We start from the raw sequence: 23,615 nt of genomic DNA, 5'->3' as shown, positions 1-23,615 counted from the left end.
TGGGTTCTTATTTCTAAAAACAAGTCCTAGGGAAAACCAAAAGAGCCAGGAAAGATTGATGATAAAAAACTGATTTTCAGGGCACAGATTCTGTGACTCTATTGGATTCTAAGTGCGGCCCTTGAATTCTACAAGAATTTTCCATTCAGGAACATTACAGTACCTCACCCTCCTTCGTAATCTACCTTGATGCCTCACTTCTTGTGTGGTGCAGAGGTGACCCTGGGTCTCTGAAGGTTGTGCCAGAAACCTCTGGCAAGTGTCTTTACCTCTGTTGCCTCAGTTTCCTGAACTGTAAAACTGTGGTAATAATAGTATCTTCCTTTCAGAGTGGTTGAAAGGATCAAATGAAATATTTGTAAAGTGCTTAGCATAGTGTCTGATAGGCTCTTTTGTTATTGTTCATTCATTTTGGTCGTGTTTGACTTTGAGATCCCATTTGGAGTTTTCTTGGCAAAGATACTGGAGTGGTTTGCCATTTTCTTCTTGAGTTCACTTTAAACAGGATTAAGTGACTTGCCCAGGGTCATAGTAAGTATCTGAGGGAGACCAAATTTGAATTCCAGTCTTCCTAGCAGACACAGTACATACCCATAGTTTGTACTGTATCAATGCTTATTCCCTCTGTCCCTCCCTTCTCTTCCCTACCCCATGGAGAGTAAGACTTTGAATATGTCCATATGATGTCTTGTGTTTCTATTGTCCAAAGACCCATCTCACTAAAGGTGGAAAGATTCATTTCTAGAGCTGACCATAAGGAGATGATTTATAAACCAGCGTCTGACTCATGTTCATATCTTTTTAGGCTTTTTTTTTTTGCAAGGCAATGGGGTTAAGTGGCTTGCCCAAGGCCACACAGCTAGGTAATTATTAAGTGTCTGAGGCTGGATTTGTACTCAATTACTCCTGACTCCAGGGCTGGTGCTCTATCCACTGCGCCACCTAGCCACCCCAACCATATTCATATCTTAATAAAGGATTGTTGATTGATTGAGGCAATTTTTTTTGTACAGCAACTCATGACACCATCTCCATAGGTCATGGAGGGGCTTCTATGACCTGTGTCTATGGGGTTATAATAATAATACATGATTCTAAAAGTAGTAAGTAATGATAATAATATCATAAAGCATCCATGGACATATCATTTTAATCAAATTAATTGCTAGTATGGAATATAACAAAAATTTAGTGCAGTTTTAAGGTATGATGACTTAAAATGGAACCAAGATTTTTTGGGACATCTTATAATTAGATGTTAATTTAAGGTTTAGAAAGTACTTTGTAGATATTATTTCATATCTTTTAAAAAGTCTTTTGATGTATTTTAAGTCTCTGAACATTAATCCCATATATATGCATAATAAGTCTTATTCCACTCAGATCATCTGAAACTTTTGGTCCCACTATTCCAGATAACTGGACATCTTCTCCTAACTTAAATGAACCTTTAAAAAATCTCAGGTATCTGGTCAAAGATTTGGGGCATGAAAGGATCTCAGATGCCATCTAATCACCTCATTAGTCACCTTTCAGAATTCTAGAGAAGGGAAGAGACTTGGCCAACATAACTCAGGGGAAACTAAAGTCAGGATTTGAATGTATGGTCTCTGACTCTCAAGAACATACTCTTTGCTATGGAACAAGTGATTTCTAACAATGTGGTTTCTTTTAGAAATTGTGAATGTGAAGGCATGAAGGAGTTTAGATGTGCTCCTAATAGTCCAGGTCTCCCCCCCTCCCCAATTTGGCAAATATTCCGATAACAAATCCCCAATGACTTCAGTCAGGGTCCTGTGCCTATCCCACCCTGTGAAAGCACAAAAAAGGCAACAATTTTTCCAGATTATTCTGGGCAAGTAGTTATTTCCCAGGTGGATTGATGGAGCTTCTATGCCATTTTATATTATGAGCCATATTGAAGAAAGTCATATTACATCACTGAAAAACAGAATGTATGAGGGAAGGGAAGAAGGGGCTAGGGAAAAACCCTTAAAAATCATCCAGATGACTGCCAATAGTAGAAACCTCAGTAGCTATTTCTGTTTCATTTGAAGTTAGACAAATCAATAAAATACCAAAGAGTCCTAGACTAGATGTCTCAAGGTTTTCCCCTCAACACTGCTGACTCTGACATGGAAAAGTTCCAAGGAAACTCATTGTCTGTTGGTTTTTCTCTAAACAAAGCAGGTTTCCCAGCCAAGTCCAGAAATGCCTCAGATTCACCTTAAGAAAAATAAACTTCTGTAGATTCAGTTGGCTATAAGGCATACGTAAACAGTAGTTGGAGTGAATGTTTCTGACATAATAAAACTCCTAAGGCAGTTGACTGAAGGTCCTTCAAGCATATCAAGGATTCTAAATCTCTTTCCTGCTCAGTAATAAGACATATATTTTTATACATTCTAGCCTTTCCCATTCACTTAAATGAAAAGTATTGGTATTAACATTTGCATCCTTTTCATTTGGGATATTGTATACAGTAAGTGCTTAATAAATGTGGGTTGATTAAGACCTTTAAAAATACTTCAACTGTTTCATGTGTATCTTGATTACTTAAAGGCATCAGGAGCTGTTTTAGCTGCATCTTGGGCTTTTCTTTATCTACCACAAGATGAAGTGAAAAGCTAAATACAGTTTTCATTCATTCATTCATCTTCTTATTTTCTATACTCCCATTAAGGCCTAGTGCAGGGCTAGGCTCATTCATTCGTTTTATTATGTTTTACATTCCCAACATGACCTATTGGAAAATAAGCTCACTTTTCAACCATCCCTCCATCCATCCATCCATCCCTCCATCCATCTATCCATTCATCCATTCATCTTATGTTTTTCTGTATCCTAAATAACATCAAGAAAAAGTCTGGGTACCATCATTCGTTCATATATTTCTAAAGTATCTACTTTGTGGGATGCATAGCTAATAGTGCTGGGGAAGATACAAAGAGAATTAGACATAGTTCTTAACCTCAAGGAACTTACAATCTATTAAAGGGGATCAGGTATGGGCAGATGAATACAATAAAAATTAGAATATGCTAAGTGCATGAGAGAAATACAAAGGACCTTGGAATCAGATCAGGAAAAACTTGTTTCCTGTTAGACATCTTCATCGATGAAGAAATAGTATGGGCTTAGAAGGATGAATCGGATGTCAGGAAGCACGATATGGAAAGGGACTGTGTTCCAAAGATACTTCCTAATTAGAGTGGTAGTGGAGGTATCCAGAAAGCAGATAGGGCTCTTCTACATACCATCTTCTTTTCAATCTGTACTAGCTTCTCAAAGACCCAAGGACACTCCATGATGAATTGGGAGAGGAATGGTAGGGGTAGGGGTAGGAGAGGATAGAAAGTGAGTACACACCAAAGAAAGAACTTGAATGCTAGGTATATTAGAAGTGTTAGATATTTCTTTTTATTGCCATTTTAACAAAAATACTTCCAAAGGAATTTTTTTTGGGGGGGATGAGGGTGGGGTGAAGCATTGCCATAGGATAAGGGAATTCTCAGCTCAGGTAGCAATGAAATGCTTTTCTAAGAGATCAGATTGGAGATGGAAGGCTGAGGAAAGACTTTGGGACACTCATTGTCTCCTTCTCTACTTCAGGCCTGAAAAGGATGGAGTTTAATCTGCCATGATGAGTCAGGGAGGGATCCACTCTCCAGGCGTACGTGGGATGGATGGCAGTCCTGATTCAGGGGACTACCGTTTAGACTAGCCTTGGGGACAGGAGCCAAAAAGAAAGCACAGTGAGGCTCACTGGGTTGAACTCCCCACATTCGTTAAAGCCAAATTCCCTCCCTGACACCATGAAAGTAGCTTTTATGCCATACATCAAACACTAAAATGATACTAAAGAAAGCTATCAAGGTGCATATTTTTATTCTTACATATTTTCTTATCTACAAAAGAGCTCTAGACAACCAGAACACCAAAAGGGATCCCAATGCTATTGGAATACCAGGAGGAAGGGGAGAGAATGCCCATTTCAGATGCTCTCTTGTGAGCCCCCATCTGGTCCATCCAAACCTCATCTTTGTCCCACCAAGACAGAAGAGGGGAAGAAAGATTCCACCCATGGGAAGTCTGCTTCCTCAGTGTCAAAGTCAAGAGTTCAGGGTCAAAAATAACCACAGGACAGGAAATAGGGTTGGGACAAAGGCCAGGCTTCCTCATTAAAAAAGGAGGATGCATTCACTTTTGTTATCATAGATTGAGCACTTGGCTGGTGGAAAGGAAAGAATGGAAGACTGAAAGACAGAAGACCCACATATATCTTTTATTGGTTCCTTGACCTTAAGCAAGTCACTTAAAAATCTCTCTGGGCCTCATCTTCCCCTCCTGTAAAATGAGACTCAAAATCTCATCACCACCTCCTAGTCTCATGGGAGTGTTCTGGGTGGGGGGGTCCTATGAAACATTATGTTATGAGTGAGCTTTGTAAGGTATAGTGAGTTGGCTGTGAACAGGCAGAGCTATTCTTCAGGGGGGTTCTCTTCCAATTCATTCTGTTCTCTTTCACAGATACCCCTGCCTCACCAAAAGCAAACACAAAACTAAACTCATGTAATGGTTCATACAAAAGCATGTATGCCAGGGTTGAATCTAGGAGCCCAGGCAGGGGTATCATCAAGCAGAGGGCATGGATAGTTTGCCTGACTGTACTGATCTTTCATCAGCATGCCTAGGGGCCTATGATCATGAAAGCTGAGCCACCTGCCTAGACTACAGTCAGTCACCATTCCAATCTCTTATGAGTGGGAAAGTCAGAATTCCCACACAAACCTATCCAACTTAGGTTGACTATCCAATGGGATGAAGACCTCAGGGAAAGATTCACTGAAACTAATGAACACCCACTGGTTCCTAATAGACCTCCAACTTTGGCAGGAGAAAAGGAGGGGGAGGTGACTCAGCCCTACATGTCTAAGGAGTCAGGCTGGGACTATCCTGATGATATCCCTAGACACTATGAATTGAGACGAGGAAGCCTTTCTTTGCAATGAAGGCCCCTGCTCTGGGATGGTTAACCCATTTCTATATGCTTTTCCAGTTCAGTCTGTTTTGGTTAGAAATTGTGTTTTCTTTTCCGAGATCGAGTAGTCCGTGCGGGTGGGGTTGGCTCCAGGTTGGGTTCTGCTTGGTGGGGCTCAGGCTGGAGTGGTGTGTCTGTGGTAGCCGCCAGACTGGGTCCCCGCTGGAGTGCCCGGACTCCATCTCGGATCTCACTCAGCGTCTGGCACATCTGGCTGACCCACCCAGTCAGTTCCTTCATAGCCTGGCCAATAGTATGCATACTGTCTGCCATGCCCCGGTGGACAGTCACCAGCTCCTGGCAAAACCGTTGGAAAGGTTCAGACTCCTGAGCATGAGAGTGGAAGTGATGTCGATCAAAGCCTGAGAGTGGGGGGCTCTGGGAATGGGGTTGTGGGGGTGCCTGGGATGATGGATGGGGCATGTCCTCTGGCTTTGCTCCCACTGTCTCTGATTGGTTAGAGGAGGACAAAGATTGGAAGAGGGCTGGCCTGGTCATGTGGGCAGCTTCTTCTTGATCTCGATGCAGAGATGTCAAAGGAGGCTGATGTGAGGGTCCAGGAGTCTCCTCATCTTCATCATCTTGGGAGAGAGAAATCAGAAATACATAGGATTAGCCAGGAGAAAAAATTGACTGCCCCACAGTATCTACTGTCAGGTCTTTCTTATTTTGACCAGGGACAGGAGGTGGTGGTTCTTACAGATTAAACTCAACAAGATAGCCAACTTCTTCCCTCACGTTCTATCCTTCCCATATTAGATAGTGTTCCTGCCATTCCAACTGAATGGAGGCACAATAAAGGTAGAGAGATATCATACTCTTTGGTTATCAGCACACGTGGGGAGGTGAAACAAGGGTGAACCACACTTCTCTTCTGCTTTGAAGACAGCACACTGAACTAGCAATGAGAAGACCATGACCTTCCCAGCTTTGCTACCAACTACCTATGGGACTTTGGACATTCTCTGGGCACCAATTTCCCTACCATAAAATATCTTAATACTAGTCTAGATGATTTCTAAGGTTCTTCCCTACTCTAATATCTCATTGTCTATGTTCTAAAGTCTCTCTAAGCTCTAACATTCTATATTCTAAGATCCATTCCAGCTCTAACATGTCATGTTCTATGGTCCCTCTAAGCTCTAACATTCTATGTTCTAAGCTCTTCCAAGCTCTAACATTTGATATTCTAAAGTCCCTCTCAACCCTGACATTCTATGTTCTAAGATTCTTTCTCATCCTAACATTCTGTGTTCAGTATTTTAAGGTCCCTTCTAGTCCTGATATTTCATATTATATTCTAAGGCCCCTTCTAGCTTAGATGTTTCGTGATTTTTTTTTTATTGTTTTGTGATTCTTTTGTGTAAAAGGCTCACAGTTCTCTGAACTCCAAAGTCTTGACTTGCCATTAATGAGTATTTTGGTGCCACCTCGTGATCATCATGAACACTGCAGTATTAAAATGTCAGCTTGGGGTTGGGGTGGGGAAAAGGAAATGAAGGGAAGAGGGGAACTGTTTTTGAAGTTGTGTGTGAGTACAGGATGGTGAAGGACAATAGAAACCACAACTTTCTAACGTCTCCACCACTACCATTTTCCAGTCACTAGAAGAGATCTTGTGACCAGAGGGAGGACTAAGGAAGTCCTTGGAGTATTCTTTTGGGACTGGTCATTGGCATCCCCTTGTTCACATGCAAAGGTCATCTTGAACAAGATAACTAGCTAAACGTATAGTCTTTCAATGACTGAGAGAAGACTCTCCATGCTAGCCGGTTCCATAGTCTCTCCACATCTTGTAATGGAAAGCTTCCAAGCTTCACAGTTTCCAGCAACTACACTTCCATCCGATCTCATCTATCACCCCAGCACTGTTCTCATCTCCCTGGGGAACATGCCACCTGTGGATACACACCCATACACACAGTCCTACTCCCAAAATCAAGATCTCAGAAACCAGATAATCCATGACCAATGAATGATGAGGGACCTGTTCTTTAGAAAGGGAGTTTCATAGGCTGAAGGGTTGAGGGAGTCTAATGGGTTGAGGGAGTCAAAATCCCTGTAGTTGGGTAGGGTTGTAGAGAGTTGGCTGCATGGTGTAGCCGATGACTGAGTCAAGAAGACATGCATTCAAATCCCACCTCAGAAACTTAAAACGTGTATGATGCTGGACAAGTCACAGTTCTAGCCTCCCCAATCCCCTTTTTCAACTACAAAATGGGTAGAGTTGGACTCAATGGCCTCTAGAAATCTAAGATCCTATTATTTCTAATCTATCTTATATGAGGAAGCCAGCAAAGGTTTAAATGACTGCTCTAAGGAGTGACTTTTGAGACCATGAACATGCAGATTATAGTGATGATCTAACAATCAGGAAGACCTGGGCTCCAAACCCATGTAAGATATTAGTATTTTGATCCTGAGTAACCTTTCTAGGCCTCAGTTTCCTCATGTCAAAAAGAGGGGGCACTAGGATAGTTGGCCTCCAAACTCACATCCAAACTCAAAAGTTATGAGTTTGTGAACTCCTGGTTCCAAGTCTGTACTCCATTGACATGGGGCTTTGGGAAGAAGACTCTGGCCTCCAAAAGTCAGCTGCCCACCAGCTGAGCTTCCCTGATAACTCTTACCTTTTCTGTCACTCTAGTTTCTCAGTAGCTAGCTGAGCAGGCCCAACACCAGTATTTAAAGAAAGTTAGCTCTCAGTAGAGACAGTGGGGCTGGGAATAAGGTGGGACCTGAAGAATTTGGAATTCCTGTGATGGAAGAGAGGCAGATCCCCGGGTGGACTCCCTCAGCAATTCCAAATGATACCAAAGTCCTAAATGACTCCAGATTACTAGACCAGGATACTCTGTTCCCTCAAAACCTGGCCTAAGAATCAGTCTGTGTGATATGGAGAGAGAGTAGGAGAGACAGAAAACTTGAAAGAAAACAATATGGAAGTGAGAAATGAAAAGAAAGCATGGAAGGAGAAAAGACAGAGAGGGAAGGAGGGAGGGAGGGAGGGAGGGAGAGAGAGAGAGAGAGAGAGAGAGAGAGAGAGAGAGAGAGAGAGAGAGAGAGAGAGAAGACAAAAGGTAGAGAAGGCAGAAAGAACTGTGAGAAGTCAGAAAAGGCAGAGTGAGAACAAGGAGCAGGCAAAGAGACAGAAAAGCCCAGAGGAGGCAGAAATGGCTTGGACACTCAGAGAGATTAGGGAGGAAGCAGTGGGAGATAAAGGATAGGGCAGAAGGTTAAAGAAGTGATACTCACAGCTAGTCGAAGGACTGTCCACACCATTCAGATCTGCTCTTGGGAAGCCACGGATGGAATGGGAGGTGTGCAACGTGGACTCAATAGCTCTCTCGTGGGCGGTAAGGATAATGGTAGGGGGGTGACTTCCACTGCCAGGACCAGACAGTGACTTCTGCATGATGGCCAGCTTGTCCTTAGTACGTCTCTTCATATCATCCCATCTGTGCTTAATGTCCTTCACTGAGCGGGGCACTTGACTGATGGAGGTGATTTTCCGAGCTATTCCTTCCCAGATCTTGTCCCTGTCGGCATGGGACAGCCTCATCGTCTCCCTCCCAAAGAGGACAGCTTCGTTGTGGGTCACCTCAGTGACCAGAATGTCCAGCTCATCCTTGGAGAATTTAGGCTTCCTCTTACGTTCAGTCATGGATGTCATATTCCTTGAGTTGAATATCCCACAAAGCACAATTGGGTAAATAGAAATCAATGAAGGGTTGGGATGGGGGGAGGGGTTCCTGCCCCTATCTAACTGGACTTTCCTAAGAGGGAGCTGACAGGAATTGGCTTGTGGCTTTCATTACCACTCTTGTCTAAGACAGCCCCCTCTATCTTCCCCCAACAGATAGAAGGAACCACCAAGTCCAAGAGAGAATAATACCCAGATGAATGGGTCAGAGGGACACCAAGGAAAGGGGAATATAGGCTATGTAGTAGGTACGAGGCTTCAAAGAAAAGAATATGACAAGAATCCTTCCTCTGCAACCCCAAGTGTAGAGTCACAATGTATATCAAAGCTCACAACACAACTCCCAATGACACAAGACCCTCCAAAGAACCAAGAAAGTGATTGCAAAAGGAGGAAGGCACCTGAACTCTGATGCCCAGGAGATAAGGTCCACATTGACCAACTTCCCAAAGCTAAGCAACATCTGGGAGAGTCCTTTCAGTAGAGAAGCAATTAGGCAGCCTAGAGGGAATGGGGCAGGGACATCCAGGAAATTCAAGACTCTGCTTGTCCTCAGCAAGTCCTGCCCTCAAAACTCAACCCAGTCTCCTGGGCAGCATTCTACCAGCACTACGATCTCTACCTGAGAAAGGGTTTCAAGGAAAAGGGAGTGAAAAGTGGGAACCAAAGCCAAGTCCACAGCTTGGTTCACCTGGAGAAACCATGGTGGAGAGTCTCATTCATTCCTCTTGGAATCACAGTCAACATTTATTAAAGACTAAGCTTTGGAACTATAAAGACAAACAAGGGGTTTGAAATTAGAGGACCTGGAGACAAAAGGAAGTGCTTCTCCTTGCTTCCTGTGTGACCAAATAACCTAGGTTCAAACTCTGGCTTTGCCACTTATTACTTGCATGAGCTTGGGTAAGTCACTCAACCTCTCTGTTTTGATAAATTGAAGAAGTTGGTCTAGGAGGCTCCTAAATTCTCTTCCAATTCTTTAATCCTTGGACTGTCTTGTGAAATGAGGGAGTTAAATGAAATAGTCTCCAGAATCCCCTCGAGATCATAGGTGTGACTCCAAAGGATCTCTACTTGCAACCACATTTTGGAAGCACAATAAGAAGAAAGTGAAGGAGATTGGCAATCTGGCTTTCCTGCTTGTTCCTCTGGAAGCTGACCAGCTCATTCCAACCAGTCTCAAAGAGTTGGCTACAGGAAGGGTTCCTGGTCCCCCAAAACAAGGCCCCTGTCTCCAGCAACCCCAGCAAGAGGGAAGATGTATGAACACTTGTTGGGAATATCACAGAATCAGTAACTATTGAGTAAAGTGGTTAGAACACAGAATTTGGACTCAGAAAGACCAGAGTTTAAATCCTGCCTTAGATTTCCTAGCTATGAGACCCCTGGAAAGTTCAATTTCTCTCAGTATCAGATTCCTCATATGTAAAAGGGGAACAATAGTAGCACTTATCTCATATGGTTGTAGTGAGGACTCATCCATCCATCCATCCATCCATCCATCCATCCATCCATCCATCCATCCATCCATCTACTCATCCATTCAACCATTCATTCATCCATCCATTTAATCTGTCTGTCTGTTTGTCTATCTGTCTATTTATCTATCTATAATGATATACATACATAAATATTATGAGCTCTGTATATTCACATATATAGTGCTTTACAAACCTTAAAAATCATTATTATCATTGTCATTATCATCATAATCATTATAATTACTATTTGCATGCTCAGGAATGCATGTAAACATGAGCCTTTTAAAAGGTTGGAAAAGGATTTTCTAACTCTTATCACTCACTCATTTACAGGAATTAATTCATTTTTATTCATTCTAAAAACCAAAATAGTAGCTATTCCAATGCAATAGTTTGTCTGAAACCAGGGAGCCTCCAATCCCCTCATCTCATTTGCATCAAGCCCATTCCTGACCCCTGCCCTCCCCCTATCTTCCTTGCATTTCCCCAGTGATTCTTTTTCTAGGGAACTGCCTATTGCAAGTAAATGCCTTAACCAAAGAGTAGCCAAGTCACATGGACTTGCCTACCTCTCACTTGACTACACATCTATGCCTTGACCAATGGCACCCCACCCCAATCTGCGAGGTCAAGTTCACAGCTCATGTATCCTAACTATGTCTATGGGGCCACTATGAGTGGATGGAAATTTCTCAGTCTTGTTTGGAATACTGCTTGAATTCATATAAGATTGCTGTTGAACACAATCTTGAGTTCATAGTTCCCTAAGGAGCTAGCTTCTCCTCCTTCTTCCCAACCTAGTCACTGAAAGAGAAGCACTCTTTAGCACTCTACAGTTATAGATTAATGTTTTTTGGAGTCAGAGGATGTGGGTTCAAATCCTGGTTTTGCCATTTAATGAAGGGTGACTTTGGGAAAAATCACATACCCTTTTGGCTTCTATTTCCTTAGCTGTGAAATGTGGGGATTGGTCCAGATATGCCCTACTCCTAAGTCTCCTAAACCTCTGACAATAGTGACCTCTCCACAGTCAAAGTGCTATGACAGCTATTGAGGTCACTTAGTATACCCTAAAGAGTACTATTTTCAGGACAAAGATGAGGTCCCTTAGGTGATTAAGGAAGAGTAGGAAGGCTTTGGGAAACACTAGGGAGGAGGAGAACTTCACTCCCTTCCCTTGTTCATAGTTTCCTAAAGAAACTAATTTCTCCTAAACAGAACATAGGCAGGGGCAGTACATAGCCCCAGAAGGCTTTGTCCTATCCTCATCCCAAGAGTCTTGAACCTCCATTGCCTGGAGGTAGCCCCTTTAAAGAAAGTCTTGTGAAAAGCTAGCAGTAAGTCAATTTCTTCCCTATTTTCCTTCCTATTTTCACCCTATTTTCAGGGTTCCTATGGCATCAGGACCATTTCTTCTTACCCCTTTGGCTGGATGGTGGCAGGAAGTAGAATCACATTGAGTGAGATATTTCCAAAGCATGCCTTGTAGGCTCTCTTCCCTCCCATGATAACTCCCCCCATGCCCCACACTCCCTGACTCCTTCATTTGAGGGGGTGACAATGAAGCACCCCAACAGAGAATAGGACTCACCTCATCCAGTTGGCTTTGGTTTCATCCGATCCATCGATAGACTTGTAATGGTTATTCTTGTCAACAATCTGGAAAGGCAAAGAAAGAGTCTGGCAAAATCAGGGCAGGACCAGGCTAGCTAACTTACTACTACTTCTGGGTTCCTTCCCTCAAATTCAGAATGGAGAGTCCCACTCTTGCCCACCCTGCCTGGGTTCAACTCCATAGGACAACTCCCTGAAAATTGTCCCCAGAATGACTGTGTGATCTTAGGGGTCGATGTCAATACTCTAAGCCCTGCTTAGAATGAAAACATTTTATTAAACATTTGTTATTTCTCTAATCTGGGCAGTTAGGTGGCACAGTGGGTAGAGAGCTGTGCCTGAAGTCAGAGAGTCCTGACTCTCCCTTGGGCATTTACTATCTGTGTTACCCTAGACAAGTCATTCAACCCTGCTTGCCTATTTCCTCATCTATAAAATGAGCTGGAGAAAGAAATTGCAAACCACTCCAGCAATCTTTGTCAGAAAAACCCCAAAACGGGGTCATGAAGAACCAGATAGGACTGAAATAGCGGAACATCAACAGCAATATGGCTCTAATCTTTTTACTGAAGGCTAGAGATATAAAGGGGAAACAGTCTCTGTCCCCTCTAACAGAAGAGACAGTATATATTGAGAGTGGTGGTAAGGTTTTGTTCCGGCAAGTCCCAGAGATGGTGAGTGGGCACTGGGCAATCTAACGACAACTACTCTAGAAGCAATGATGATAATATTAGCTAATATTTACAGGTTGGTTTTAAAGTTGGCAAAATGTTTTACCAATATTATCTTATTTGATGTTTTCAGCTTCTCTAAGAGGTAGATTTTATTTTTTGCCCTCCTTTTATAGATGAAAAAACTGAGGGAGACAGAGACGAAGTGACTTGCCCAGAGTCACACAGTTAGTAAGTTTCTGAGGAAAGTCAAATTTGAACTCAGTTCTTCTTTACTCCAAGTCTGGAGTTCTTTCCACAGTAGTACCTAGCTGTCTCAAATGACTTAGCATTGATTTGATTATGGTTCCCACAGTAAGAGGTTGAAAAGATGTGTGAGTGAGGAAGTGAGAGTTTTATGGACAGCAAGATGACAGAGATCCTGTTGGATAGAATATGAAGTATGACCTGGCCAGTTACATACAGGAATATCCAGGCTATGTTAAGAAAAATATAATCTGTCAGCAAACTGACCTCTATTTTCCCATCTGTATAATGGGGACGGGAATGGAATAAAGTTTTATTTAAATGAGACAGTGTTTTTGGTTATAAATCTCTAACAAGCCCTCTCTTCAATCTCTGCATGATACTAGAAAGAAATCTGAAGTGCTTGGAACAACCTGGGAGGGATCAGGTAAGTAACGGAATAGATACGCCATCACAATTCCATGAACAGTATATCACCCATGGTAGGCACTTATTAAATGTTCACTGATTGGTCTCTCAATGAATCCCCATGTTCTCTTCAACACTGCATACAGAATGTACATTTAGTTTCCTTTGAAAATGAGATGATATTCGTAAAAGCCCTTAATAAAGTACCTGACTATAAATGCTGATTCCCTTGCCATCTCCTTTCTCCTTTGATATTCATTGAATTCAAATTAAAAAATAAAATAAAGAATGCTGCTAATGAACTGATTTTAGCAAGGATATTTCTAACTGAAAACCACCCAGAGGAAGAAAACAAGGATTCTAAAGAGACTGGAGACCACACCATGGGGAAGAGAAACCCAGCATGCATGGTGTGGTAAGAGTGATGGATTTAGGGTCAGAGAACCTGAATTTGAAACCCATTACTATAGTGTGAAGTTAGTTTAGTTATTTAACCTTTATAGGCTTCAGTTTCTTACCTGTTAAATTAGGGTCATGAATTTAAGGACTTCTGAAATCTCTTCCAACTCTAAATGTATAAGCCTATAAATTGGGGGTGGGTTATGGCAACTGTCTTCAAATATTTGGGCAGGGTATAACCAAAAGAAATGGGTCCAAGCTTGATGTCAAATAAAGGGTACTAACAATTAGAACCATCCCCAAGAGAAATGGGTTGCCTAGGGAGGTAGAGGGTTCTCCCTCTCTAGAGGTCTTTAAACACAGATTGGATGACCACCTCTTTGGTACATAAGGGGAGATTCTTATTCAGGTATGGGCTGGACTCAGGTTCTAAAGTCCCCTCCAATTTGGAAATTCTGTGTAATCGGTAAAATGGGGAAGTAGGTCTAGGTGGTTTCAAAAGGCCATTCTATTTCTGATATCTAGAATTCCATGTTCTAAAGTCCCTTCCAGCTCTGACCTCCTACATAGAATGTTCTAAGTTCCCCTCTCGTTTAGAAGATCCATGTTCTAAGCTACAGGTCCATGAACTAGTTAAAAATTTTTTTTTGAATTTCAATATTATTGCTTTCCTTTGTAATCCTACTATTTATGTTGAGTATTTAAAAGCATAAGTCTGAGAAAGTCAAGAGTCTATGATGCAAAAAAGTGAAGTATTTTTGTTCTAACAGTTCAGACATTCCAGTCTTCAATGTCCTTTCCAACCTCGAGACCTCTGCTCTAAGATCTCTAACCATTCTAATGTTCTACATCCTATGATTCTCCTCCTTTGTTAAAACATCCTCCCAGGTGTCCTTTGAGCCCGTGCTATAGGTCACCTTGCCATTAGTCACATATGACACTCCCTCAACTCTGCTTTTTCTTATGGGGTCTCTCAGATCTGGAATTGTCTCCCTGCCTTCTGACTTCTCCGGCTTCCTTTCCCACTTCCCCTTAAGGCTAGTATATTTCCTCTAAAACTTTCCCTCATTTATCTTTGATTTATTTATAAGTGTGCTCTCCCACAATTAAGACCATGAACTTTTTGAGAGCAGGGGCTGGGTTTTTCCCCTTTCTTCACATCCCCAGCAATTAGCAAAGTGATCTTAGAAGGACCAGGCCCTTCACCTCTTTGAGACCACGTTCCCTCATTTTTAAAAAAAAGGATAGCAATTTCCAAAGCCTCTATTTCACAAGACTTCTTTGAAGAATCTCATGACATAACATATTAAAGCAATTTATAATTTTTAAGAAGCACATAAATGGTCATTACAGTGATGTCATCTCCCTTGCAAGAATGTAAGCTCTCCGAGGGCAGGGACTGTTTCATTTTTGTTACCTCAGTGCCTTTAAAAGAAGATGTGACTTAAAGAATGTGAATGAAAGGTGCTAATAATGTTCTCTGGAGCATAGATTGAGAGCCAGAAGGACTCTCAGAATCGTTAATCCAAAAGCCTCATTTGAGAGATAAAGAAACTCAAACTCCGAGAAGGAGACTGACTTCTTGAGCAAGGGTTTTGGGGGCCAAGTCATCCAGCTCCAATTTCAAGGCTCTACCCCTAAAACCAGGCTGGTCTCAAAATTGGATAGGGGACCCAAGTTCACCATCCTAAAATCCTGGCTCAGATTTCACAAGGGATGACTTTATTTAGAAAGAATCATAGTGTGACAACAGCTTCAGGCTGGGAGTCAGGTCTGGGGTAGAGTTAGGACTCTTTTTCCTAGTTAGCAATGCAACCTCGGGTGAGTCCCTTTTCTCTCTAGGATTTGATATCATAAGATCATAAATTCAGAACTGGAAAAAGTCTTTTTAAAGTCTTTTTTGCATACAAAAGGAGAGAGGGACTGGATCAGATAACATCTAATCTCTTTTTCAGCTCTGGTTTTTCTATGTTCTAAGGCTCCACCCTGTTCTAATGTTCTAAGGCTCCTTTTAATTCTAACATTCTATTTTTCTAAAGCTCTTCCCAGTTCTGACATTCTGTGTTCTAGGGACATTCCTAGTTCTAACATTCTAAATTTTAAGGCTGCTCCTAGTTCTGACATTCTGTGTTCTAAGGTCTTTCTCAGCTGTGACATTCTATATTCTAAGGTCCCTCCCAGCTCTTGACATTCTATATTCTTAGGTCTCTCTTAGTTGTGATATTTTATGTTCTAAGATCCCTCCCAGTTCTGGCATTCTGTGTTCTAAGGCCCCTCCCAGTTCTGACATTCTATATTCTAAGGTCTCTCTTAGTTGTGACATTCTGTTTTCCAAGGATCCTCCCAGTTCTGATATTCTATGTTCTAAAACTTCTCCAGTTTCTGATATTCTGTATTCTAAGATTCTGCATTCTAAGGTTCCTTTCTGTTTTGACACTTGGTTTAAAGGTTCTTCCCAACAGCGATATTCTATGTTTGAAGGTTCCACTCAGCTCTGACATTCTTTAAGATATTTCTCAGTATCCCATTTTCTAAGGTCTCTCCCCTCTCTAACATTCTTGGTTCTAAGATCTCTCCCAGCTCTTATATTCCTTTCCTCCTTTTCCTTCTCTCCTCTTCCTTCTTTTTCTTTCTTATTATATAGACACTTTAATGAGGCATTTTTACAAATGGACAGGAAGCAGATTGGGGCATGCTACCAGCCTCAGATGCAATTCTGTGTCACAGGTTAGTTTACTTCTTGGCAACATGATGGCTGAACCCTTGACATTATCTATTTTTTCACAAGGATGCCTACATTGTCTTCAAAACATGGGAAAAGTCATCTTTCCTTGGGCGTCACTTGTGCCACCAGAGAGCACTGCTGGAGAGACATCCTTTGAGAGCTCTGTTTTCCCCTCCTTAAATATCACCTTATCTCCCATCAGCTCCATCTGTTCTATCTCCCCTTAATCTCTTTAACTAAAAGAATGGACAGTTTTTTGCCCTATCTTATTGGGAAAGTTGGTAAGGACTGTGCTCCAGAAGACCTATCATATCCTCACTTAGGCACAAAAGAGAGAGGAAATGCAGAGGACTACAGACATTCTTTGTCCTAGGGCCATTTAAGTTGCCCTAAGCAGGACTTGGAATGATGAAATATGATCATAGCTTTGGTACTGAAATGGTCCTTGAATTTACCTCCCTCATTTTACAAATATATCCAGTGTCTTTGCCAAGTTTCCACGATGTTTCCTAATGATTCTCCTGTTACCGGGTGGGCTCCTCAGTCACATTGGGTCTTAATCTGTGGACACAACAGGATTTACTACCCATCTCTTAGTGATGAAGAAGGGGTCTAGGAGCTGAGACCTAGGCTCTAGCAGTGAATTCCTGCCAAGGATGCCCCACATGAGCAGCAGAGGGGGAAACTCACCAACCAGGAGAAGAAGCCAGCTGATTTATCCTGCGTTGAGATCTGCCCTTCGTACGGTCCAAAGATGTGTCCCTTAGGGATGACTTCATTCATGCAGCGAACATCATTCTGCCCACTGGTCTCCTTGACAACTTCCATGCCAGGTGGAATGGTGAGGGCTGCTCGGTCAGGGATGCCCATAGGCACGGGTGTGTCGGACACAAACACGGGTGGGCCATGGTTGGGGCATTCATCAACAAAATACTCTTGGCAGGATTCACAGACTGCAGGAGCAGAAGGGGGAAAAGTTAATTAGCTACTGGAGAGCAGGAAAGCATCCTTCACAGGTAGCAGGCCTTTCTCATTGGCCTCAGCTGACTCCCAAGGGAGGGACTGCAGGGACCAACAGGAAACAAGTGGGTATGGGGAGGCAGCATGGCACTGAACTTCAAATAAAAAAAAAATCAGGGTTCAAATCTTACACCTGACTACTTGTATGACCCTGAGAAAGTCACTTAACTCTCTTCCTGTCTCAGTTTCCTCATCTGAAAAGTGGGGATAACAATAGTGCCTACCTCCCTGGGGTTGTTGTGAGGGTCAAATATGAGGATATTTGTAAAAACTGACAAGATTAGGTACTGTATTGAAAGCATCTAATTTATTACAGTTGTCATTATTGTAATTGTTTAAATGAGTTGGACTTCTCTCAAGTTATGACTGGGATTTAGATTCAGACCACCCCAATTTCCTCCTTGGGTAGGACTTTGAATAAACTACTAACTCTCTTGGGACCCCATTTTTCTCATCCGTAAAATGAAGGGGTTGGACTCAAAAGTCCCAAGGCTCTTTGCATCTCTATATTTGTGATCCATAAATGAGAATATCCTCTACAGGAAGGCTTTCCCAAGCCCCACCAGAGTCAGTTCCCTCCACCTCCCCTCCAAAACACCATATTGAACTCTACTACATTGTATTTCTTTGCATTAGCTTGTATGTATTTCTAGACACACCTGTTGTCTCCCCCATTAGTGTCAGCTTCACCAGAGCAGAAATTGATTCAGTCTTATTATTTGCATTCCAGAACCTAGCCAGATACGATGTAAATGCTTAACAGAGTCTTGCTGAACAATGGCCAAGCAGGATTTTAAGGATTTATAAAGAAATATATTACCCACTTCCTGACAGAGAGGAATCAGACCCAGAGAGCAGGTCAGGAAGCATATTGCTTTGGAGGTGGCCATTAAGGGAATCTATTTGCTTGCGATACATGTTCATTTTGTTTTTGTTTTTCTCTTTTCAAAGGGAACAGGAATAGGAGGGATAAGAAACAAAAAAACTAATATTAATAAATAATTTCTTGTTGATTGGTTGCTCTATGGGCCTTCCAGTTGCAGTCATCTCTTTTCCAGGGTCTCCTCTAGTTCTCAGACCCCTTCCAGTTTTGATATTCTGTGTTCTCAGGCTTCTTCTAGCTTAACAGATACTCCATGTTCTAAAACCCATTTTAACTCTGACATTCTATGTTCTAGGGTCCCTCCTGGCTCTAATACTATCAGTTCAAAGACCCCATTCAGCTCTCTGGGTTTCAAGGTCCCTTCCAGCTTTGACATTTTACTTTCCAAGATCCTTTCTAGTTTTCATAATCTATATTTTACGGTTTCTTTCAGTTCTAACATTCTATGTTCTAAGATCTCTCCTGGTTCTAACATTCTTGGTTTTAAGAGCCCTTCCAGCTTTGACATTCTGTGTTCTAAGGCCTCTTTTAGCTCTGACATTCCATTTTCCAAGGTCCCTTCTTGCTCTCATACTCTATGTCCTTGTGGTTCTTTTAGTTTTGATATTCTGTATTCTAAGGCCTCCATCAACTCTGACATTTCATGTCTTAAGTTCCTTCCTGACTCTAATATTCTTGGTTCTAAGATCCCTTCCAGTTTTGACATTCTGTGTTCTAAGGCCTCCATCAACTCTGACATTCTATGTTTAAGATCTCTCCTGACTCTAATATTTTTGTTTCTAAGACCCCCTTCTAGTTCTGATATTTTGTGTTCTAAGACCTCTTTCAGCTCTGACATTTCATTTTCCAATGTTCCTTCTAGTTCTCACATTCTATGTTCTTAGTCTTCTCCTAGTTCTGATATTCTGTGTTCTAAGGCATCCATCAACTCTGACATTTTATGTTTAAGATCCCTCCTGACTCTAATATTCTTGGTTCTAAGACCCCTTCCAGCAATTACATTCTGTGTTCTAAGGTCTCTTTCAGCTATGACGTTCCATGTTTCCAAGGTCCCTTCTAGCTCTCACAATCTAGGTTCTCAGAATTCTTCTAGTTCTTATAGTCTGTGTTTTATGGCCTCCATCAGCTCTGACATTCCATTCTCCAGGTCCCTTCTAGCTCTCACGTTCAATGTTCTCAGATTTCTGACATTCTGTGTTTTAAGGCACCTTCTTCACTCTTACATTTTACAGCGTCTTCTAAGCTCTCATATTCTCTCTTCTACATTTAGAGGAGACCTATTCCAAGATTCTGAGTTCGTGTCATTTGAGAATCAGCTGAAGAAACATGTAATGGCTAACTGGAGAACACCAAGACCTCAGCACTTGTCCGGTATATGAAAGGTTATTATGTACAAGACAGAGCTGGTTTCTTATTAGGTAATGGACACAAGTTTCCAAGAGATAAATTTGAGCCTGATGTCAGGAAACCATTCTCCATAATTACAGCTGTCCAAGAGTGCTGCCAGAGGAGGTAGGGAGCTCCCCCTGTTCAAGGTAAGGGGAGGTAACCTCTGCTCTGCTACTGTATGATGTGATTTCCTGTTTTAGCCACTAGGTGGCGCGACAGTGCCTAGTGCTGGGTCTGGCGTCATCTACCTGAGTTCAAATGTGACCGACCTTGGACATTTATTACCTGTGTGACCCTGGACAAGTTACTTGGTCCCATCTGCCTCAATTTCCTCATCTGTAAAATGAACTGGAGAAGAAAATGGCAAACCACTCTAGGATCTTTGCCCCCCAAAAAACACCAAATGGGGTCAAGAAGAGTAGGAGATGACTAAAAACTGGCTAAACAATGATGGTTTGGACTTCTATCTCTGAGGTTTTGTAATTGAAGCATTCCATAAAACTAGAGTTGAACAACCCCTTTCACCCTCCCTTTCCTGATGCCTCTGCTTTTCTCACTGCTATTCCTTCCCTCTGGGATGACCTCCTTTTATCTTGGAAGTGTGTGATTATTTACATGGTGTTCCTCCCATTCTAAGAGGGCAGGGATTATGTTGTTGACTTTCTTTGGATTCAGCCCAGTATCTGAACATCGTGAGTACTTAATACTTGGTGATCTAAATGACTGATTGACCTTTCTTATCACCACTCTCCCTATGGAAAGCTGGGACCACCTGCGTATAGGACTTGGGGCCACCATCTGTGCTCCCCATTGCTTGAGAATTACATGGAAGCAAGCCCGCAGAGCATGACTGCAGATTGTTTCCCCTGCTAGGATGTTGAGTCACGGGTTCTGACAGTCTCGGGCCCCACTCACACCCTCAAAATGTTGAGGCTTAGAGAAGGAGTTGGGATGAGCCCTCAGAGTCTCTCCTCACCCATCCCCTAAGGTTCCGAGGTATTAGGTTCTAACAATAGTCGCCAATGACTACTTCGCCATAATCTTCTAGTGTCTCTAAGAACTTGCTTGAGCATGTCATTCAGTTCCAAATTTGAGATCCTTCCTGACCTCCCCCTCCATGGGGGTAGGGGAAGACTCATATAAAGGGAGTGGGGAATGCCAGTCAAGGCCCCACTTACACCAGAAGTCTACTTGCTGGAAACTCTTGGTCATGATCAGCTCTCGCTTCCCCTTCGGTTTCTTGGATTCCACTTCCATGGATGGAGGGTCAGGCCTCCCGGAGCTGGGAAGGTCAGGGAAAGAGACAAGGAAACAGAGAGGAGAAACTTGGTTGGGCCAAGCACTAAGGATAGCAAGAGAAGCTAAAGGCTAGGCTGGCTATCCTAGAAGTGGAGCCCCTCCCCCACCCCAGACCCTTTCTCATCACCTCCGGCTACCCACTTAATGAAACCAAATCCAGCTCGCCTGTTGACAGGACAGATGTCCATCTCCTGCCCAGTCCAGTAATCTGCAAAACATTCTGACTTCATCAAGAACTGTCTTTTGACTTTTGACTTAAGAGTAATCCTCTCTATGGCCTCTGTGCAAAATTGGACAGGTGTCAATATTAAGGGAGTGTGGTAACAAATTCCAAATGGGAATAGCTGAGCACTGGCACTCAGGAGAAATGAGTTCAAGATCTGATTCTTTCGTTGTGTTCTGGGACCTCTTTGACCTAAGGGTGGTCACTGCAGCTTCTCTGGACCTTCCTTTCTTTGGTTTAAAAAATTAGAAGAGGGGAGAGGATTGTGAATGACATAATCTCTAATATACTTTCTAGATCTCAGGCTATGATACTATGATCTCTTTAGCATGAATATTTTGTTCTTAGATCTTTTTGTTTCTAAAATTCTATGCTCTATTTTCTAAGGCCCCTTCTAGCTCTGACTTTCTATGTTCTGCCTTCTTTTTTTAATTTTTTTTATGTTCTGTCTTCTAAAGACCATTCATCTCTAATATTCCATACACTTTGTTCTAAAGTCTATTCTAAAGCTCTAAAAGTAACATTATTTTATGTTCTATGGTCTCATCTAGCTCTGACAACCTCTGCTCTATGTTCTAAGGTCCCTTCTAAACTCCAACCTTTGATATTGTCTTCTGAATCAATACAAGTATTTGGTTATAATCCCAAAGAAATCAAAGAAAGAGTTAAAGAACCCATATGTACCAGGATATTTATTTAAGTTCTTTTTATAGTGGCAAAAAACCCCCAAAAACAAAGATTGGAAACTAGAGGACTGTCCATAAACTGGGGAATAACTGAACAAAGTATACAAACAATTGGAATACTACTGTCCCATAAGAAATGTGCAAAGGGATGATTTCAGAGAAAGTTGGAAAGACTTATATGAGCTGACCCTGAGTGAACAGCACCAAGAGAACAATGTATCCAATAGTATCACTGCAAAGGCAAACAACTTTGAGAGACGTCAGAATCCCACTCAATGACCAACCTTAATGCAAGGGGACAGATGATGAAGCTTGCTACCAACCTACTGACAAAGAAGTGATGGATTCAAGATAAAGAATGAGAATTGGACATGGTTAAGTGTTGACTCTGCATGTGTTATAGGGGTTTTCTTTTTTTTCTTTTTCAATGAAGAAGGGAAAAAATTAAATGCTTATAAATTGAAGAAATTGAAATTTTTAAAAAGTCTCTTATTTTAAGTTCTCAAGTCCGTCCAGCACCGAAATTTTATATTCCAAGTCCCAAGGTTCCTTTTTATCTCTAAAATGTGGTGATTCTTATGACTTAAGCATTTTCCCTGATGACCCAAACCCAGCCTCTACCCACAATGCCCTCTTTGGCAGCATGATAGAAGATACCTTACCAGGGCTGACCATAGTCCTGGTCCCGTCGGGGTGAGCAGACCTCTGTCTTCACAGTCACCATCTCCCCCATGGAAGCCTGGGTATGAGCCAAGCAGGCCTTCAGGTTCTCAGTCATTCTGTTCTAGGGACAGGGGAAAGGGGAATTGGGGAAAAGGAACAAAGAAGAAAGGAGAAAGGTATGAGTGATGGAGTGGGGAGAGTTAGGAATTAGTTTCCTGTTATCCTTGAAGCCAATAAACCCCGGTCATTGTTGGAGGAAACTTCAAGAACATGAAAGACAAAAATAGATGAATAATGGCCAAGAGGAAATGCCATTTCTTCTCCAAGCTGGTCTAGGGGTTACCTGAAACCATGAGAGACACAGGTTTGGGGGCAGCAAATGGCATAGGCAATGAAGCAGCCCAGGTTAAATAGGAAGTAACTCAGTGGCTGGTATGAATGCAAGGAAAGGTTGCCTTCAACTATGCCCCCACTCCAGATCATAGAATACAGGTCAAGAAGGTCCCACTCAGTCCCTGGGCACATAGGTGAACAGACTAGAGATAGGATGAGGATCAGGGAGGAAGCTCTAAATTCAAATCCAAAGTCCTGCCCATTTTGTGTGCTTGCTAGTGGATTCATATGATCACAGTATCAAGGTTTTAAAGATGATGATGATGATGATGATGATGATGATGGTGATGATGATGATGATGACCATCATCACAATAGCAAATATATATACATATGGCTTTTATGTAAAAGGCTTTGGAACATTAATCTATTTTATCATCACAACAACCCTGGAGGGGCAGGGGAGTTAGGAACTGTTATCTCCATTTAGCAAAGGTTAAGTAACAAGAATAAAAGTCTAAGACTAGATTTTAACTCTGGTCTTTCTGAGTCTAGGTCCAACACACTCTCTCTACTTTGAACCTAGCTGTTTTAGCACCAAGAGGGCCTAAAAACCATTAAGTCCAACTGTAATATTTCACAGATGAGAGACTTAACAAGGTCTTAGAGGCATATGTGAGAGGCTATTAAAATCTTATTGCAACCTGGAAGCCCCAGAAAATAGAGCACTGACCTTAGAATAAGGAAGAGATGAATTCAAATCCAATCTTAAACACTTACTATCTGTGCCATCCTGGGCAAGTCACTTAACCTAGTTTTGATTCAGTTTCT

At 42.0% G+C, this 23,615-nt stretch overlaps 1 protein-coding gene across 4 annotated transcripts in view; it reads right to left on the bottom strand.

The window, feature by feature from the left end:
- The window catches only part of PRDM11 (PR/SET domain 11), a 48,812-nt gene that overhangs the window by 20,155 nt on the left and 5,042 nt on the right, over positions 1-23,615 (bottom strand). For 3 of the 4 annotated variants that reach the window (XM_074230517.1, XM_074230519.1, XM_074230518.1), the window contains exons 2-5: positions 22,451-22,572; positions 20,759-20,862; positions 16,979-17,241; positions 11,817-11,884 (exon numbers count right to left, since the gene is read on the bottom strand). In XM_074230517.1, coding sequence (XP_074086618.1) covers positions 11,817-11,884; positions 16,979-17,241; positions 20,759-20,862; positions 22,451-22,572 — 557 coding nt within the window. Of the gene's footprint in view, positions 1-1,284; positions 5,623-8,296; positions 8,719-11,816; positions 11,885-16,978; positions 17,242-20,758; positions 20,863-22,450; positions 22,573-23,615 lie in introns of those variants that run through there. The other variant, XM_074230520.1, reaches the window with a different exon arrangement.

This window comes from Macrotis lagotis, chromosome 3, assembly GCF_037893015.1.
Source record: "Macrotis lagotis isolate mMagLag1 chromosome 3, bilby.v1.9.chrom.fasta, whole genome shotgun sequence".
Taxonomy (NCBI): domain Eukaryota; kingdom Metazoa; phylum Chordata; class Mammalia; order Peramelemorphia; family Peramelidae; genus Macrotis; species Macrotis lagotis.
The sequence above is the reverse complement of the archived record's forward strand: the minus strand, read 5'-3'. Positions and strand labels throughout refer to the sequence as shown.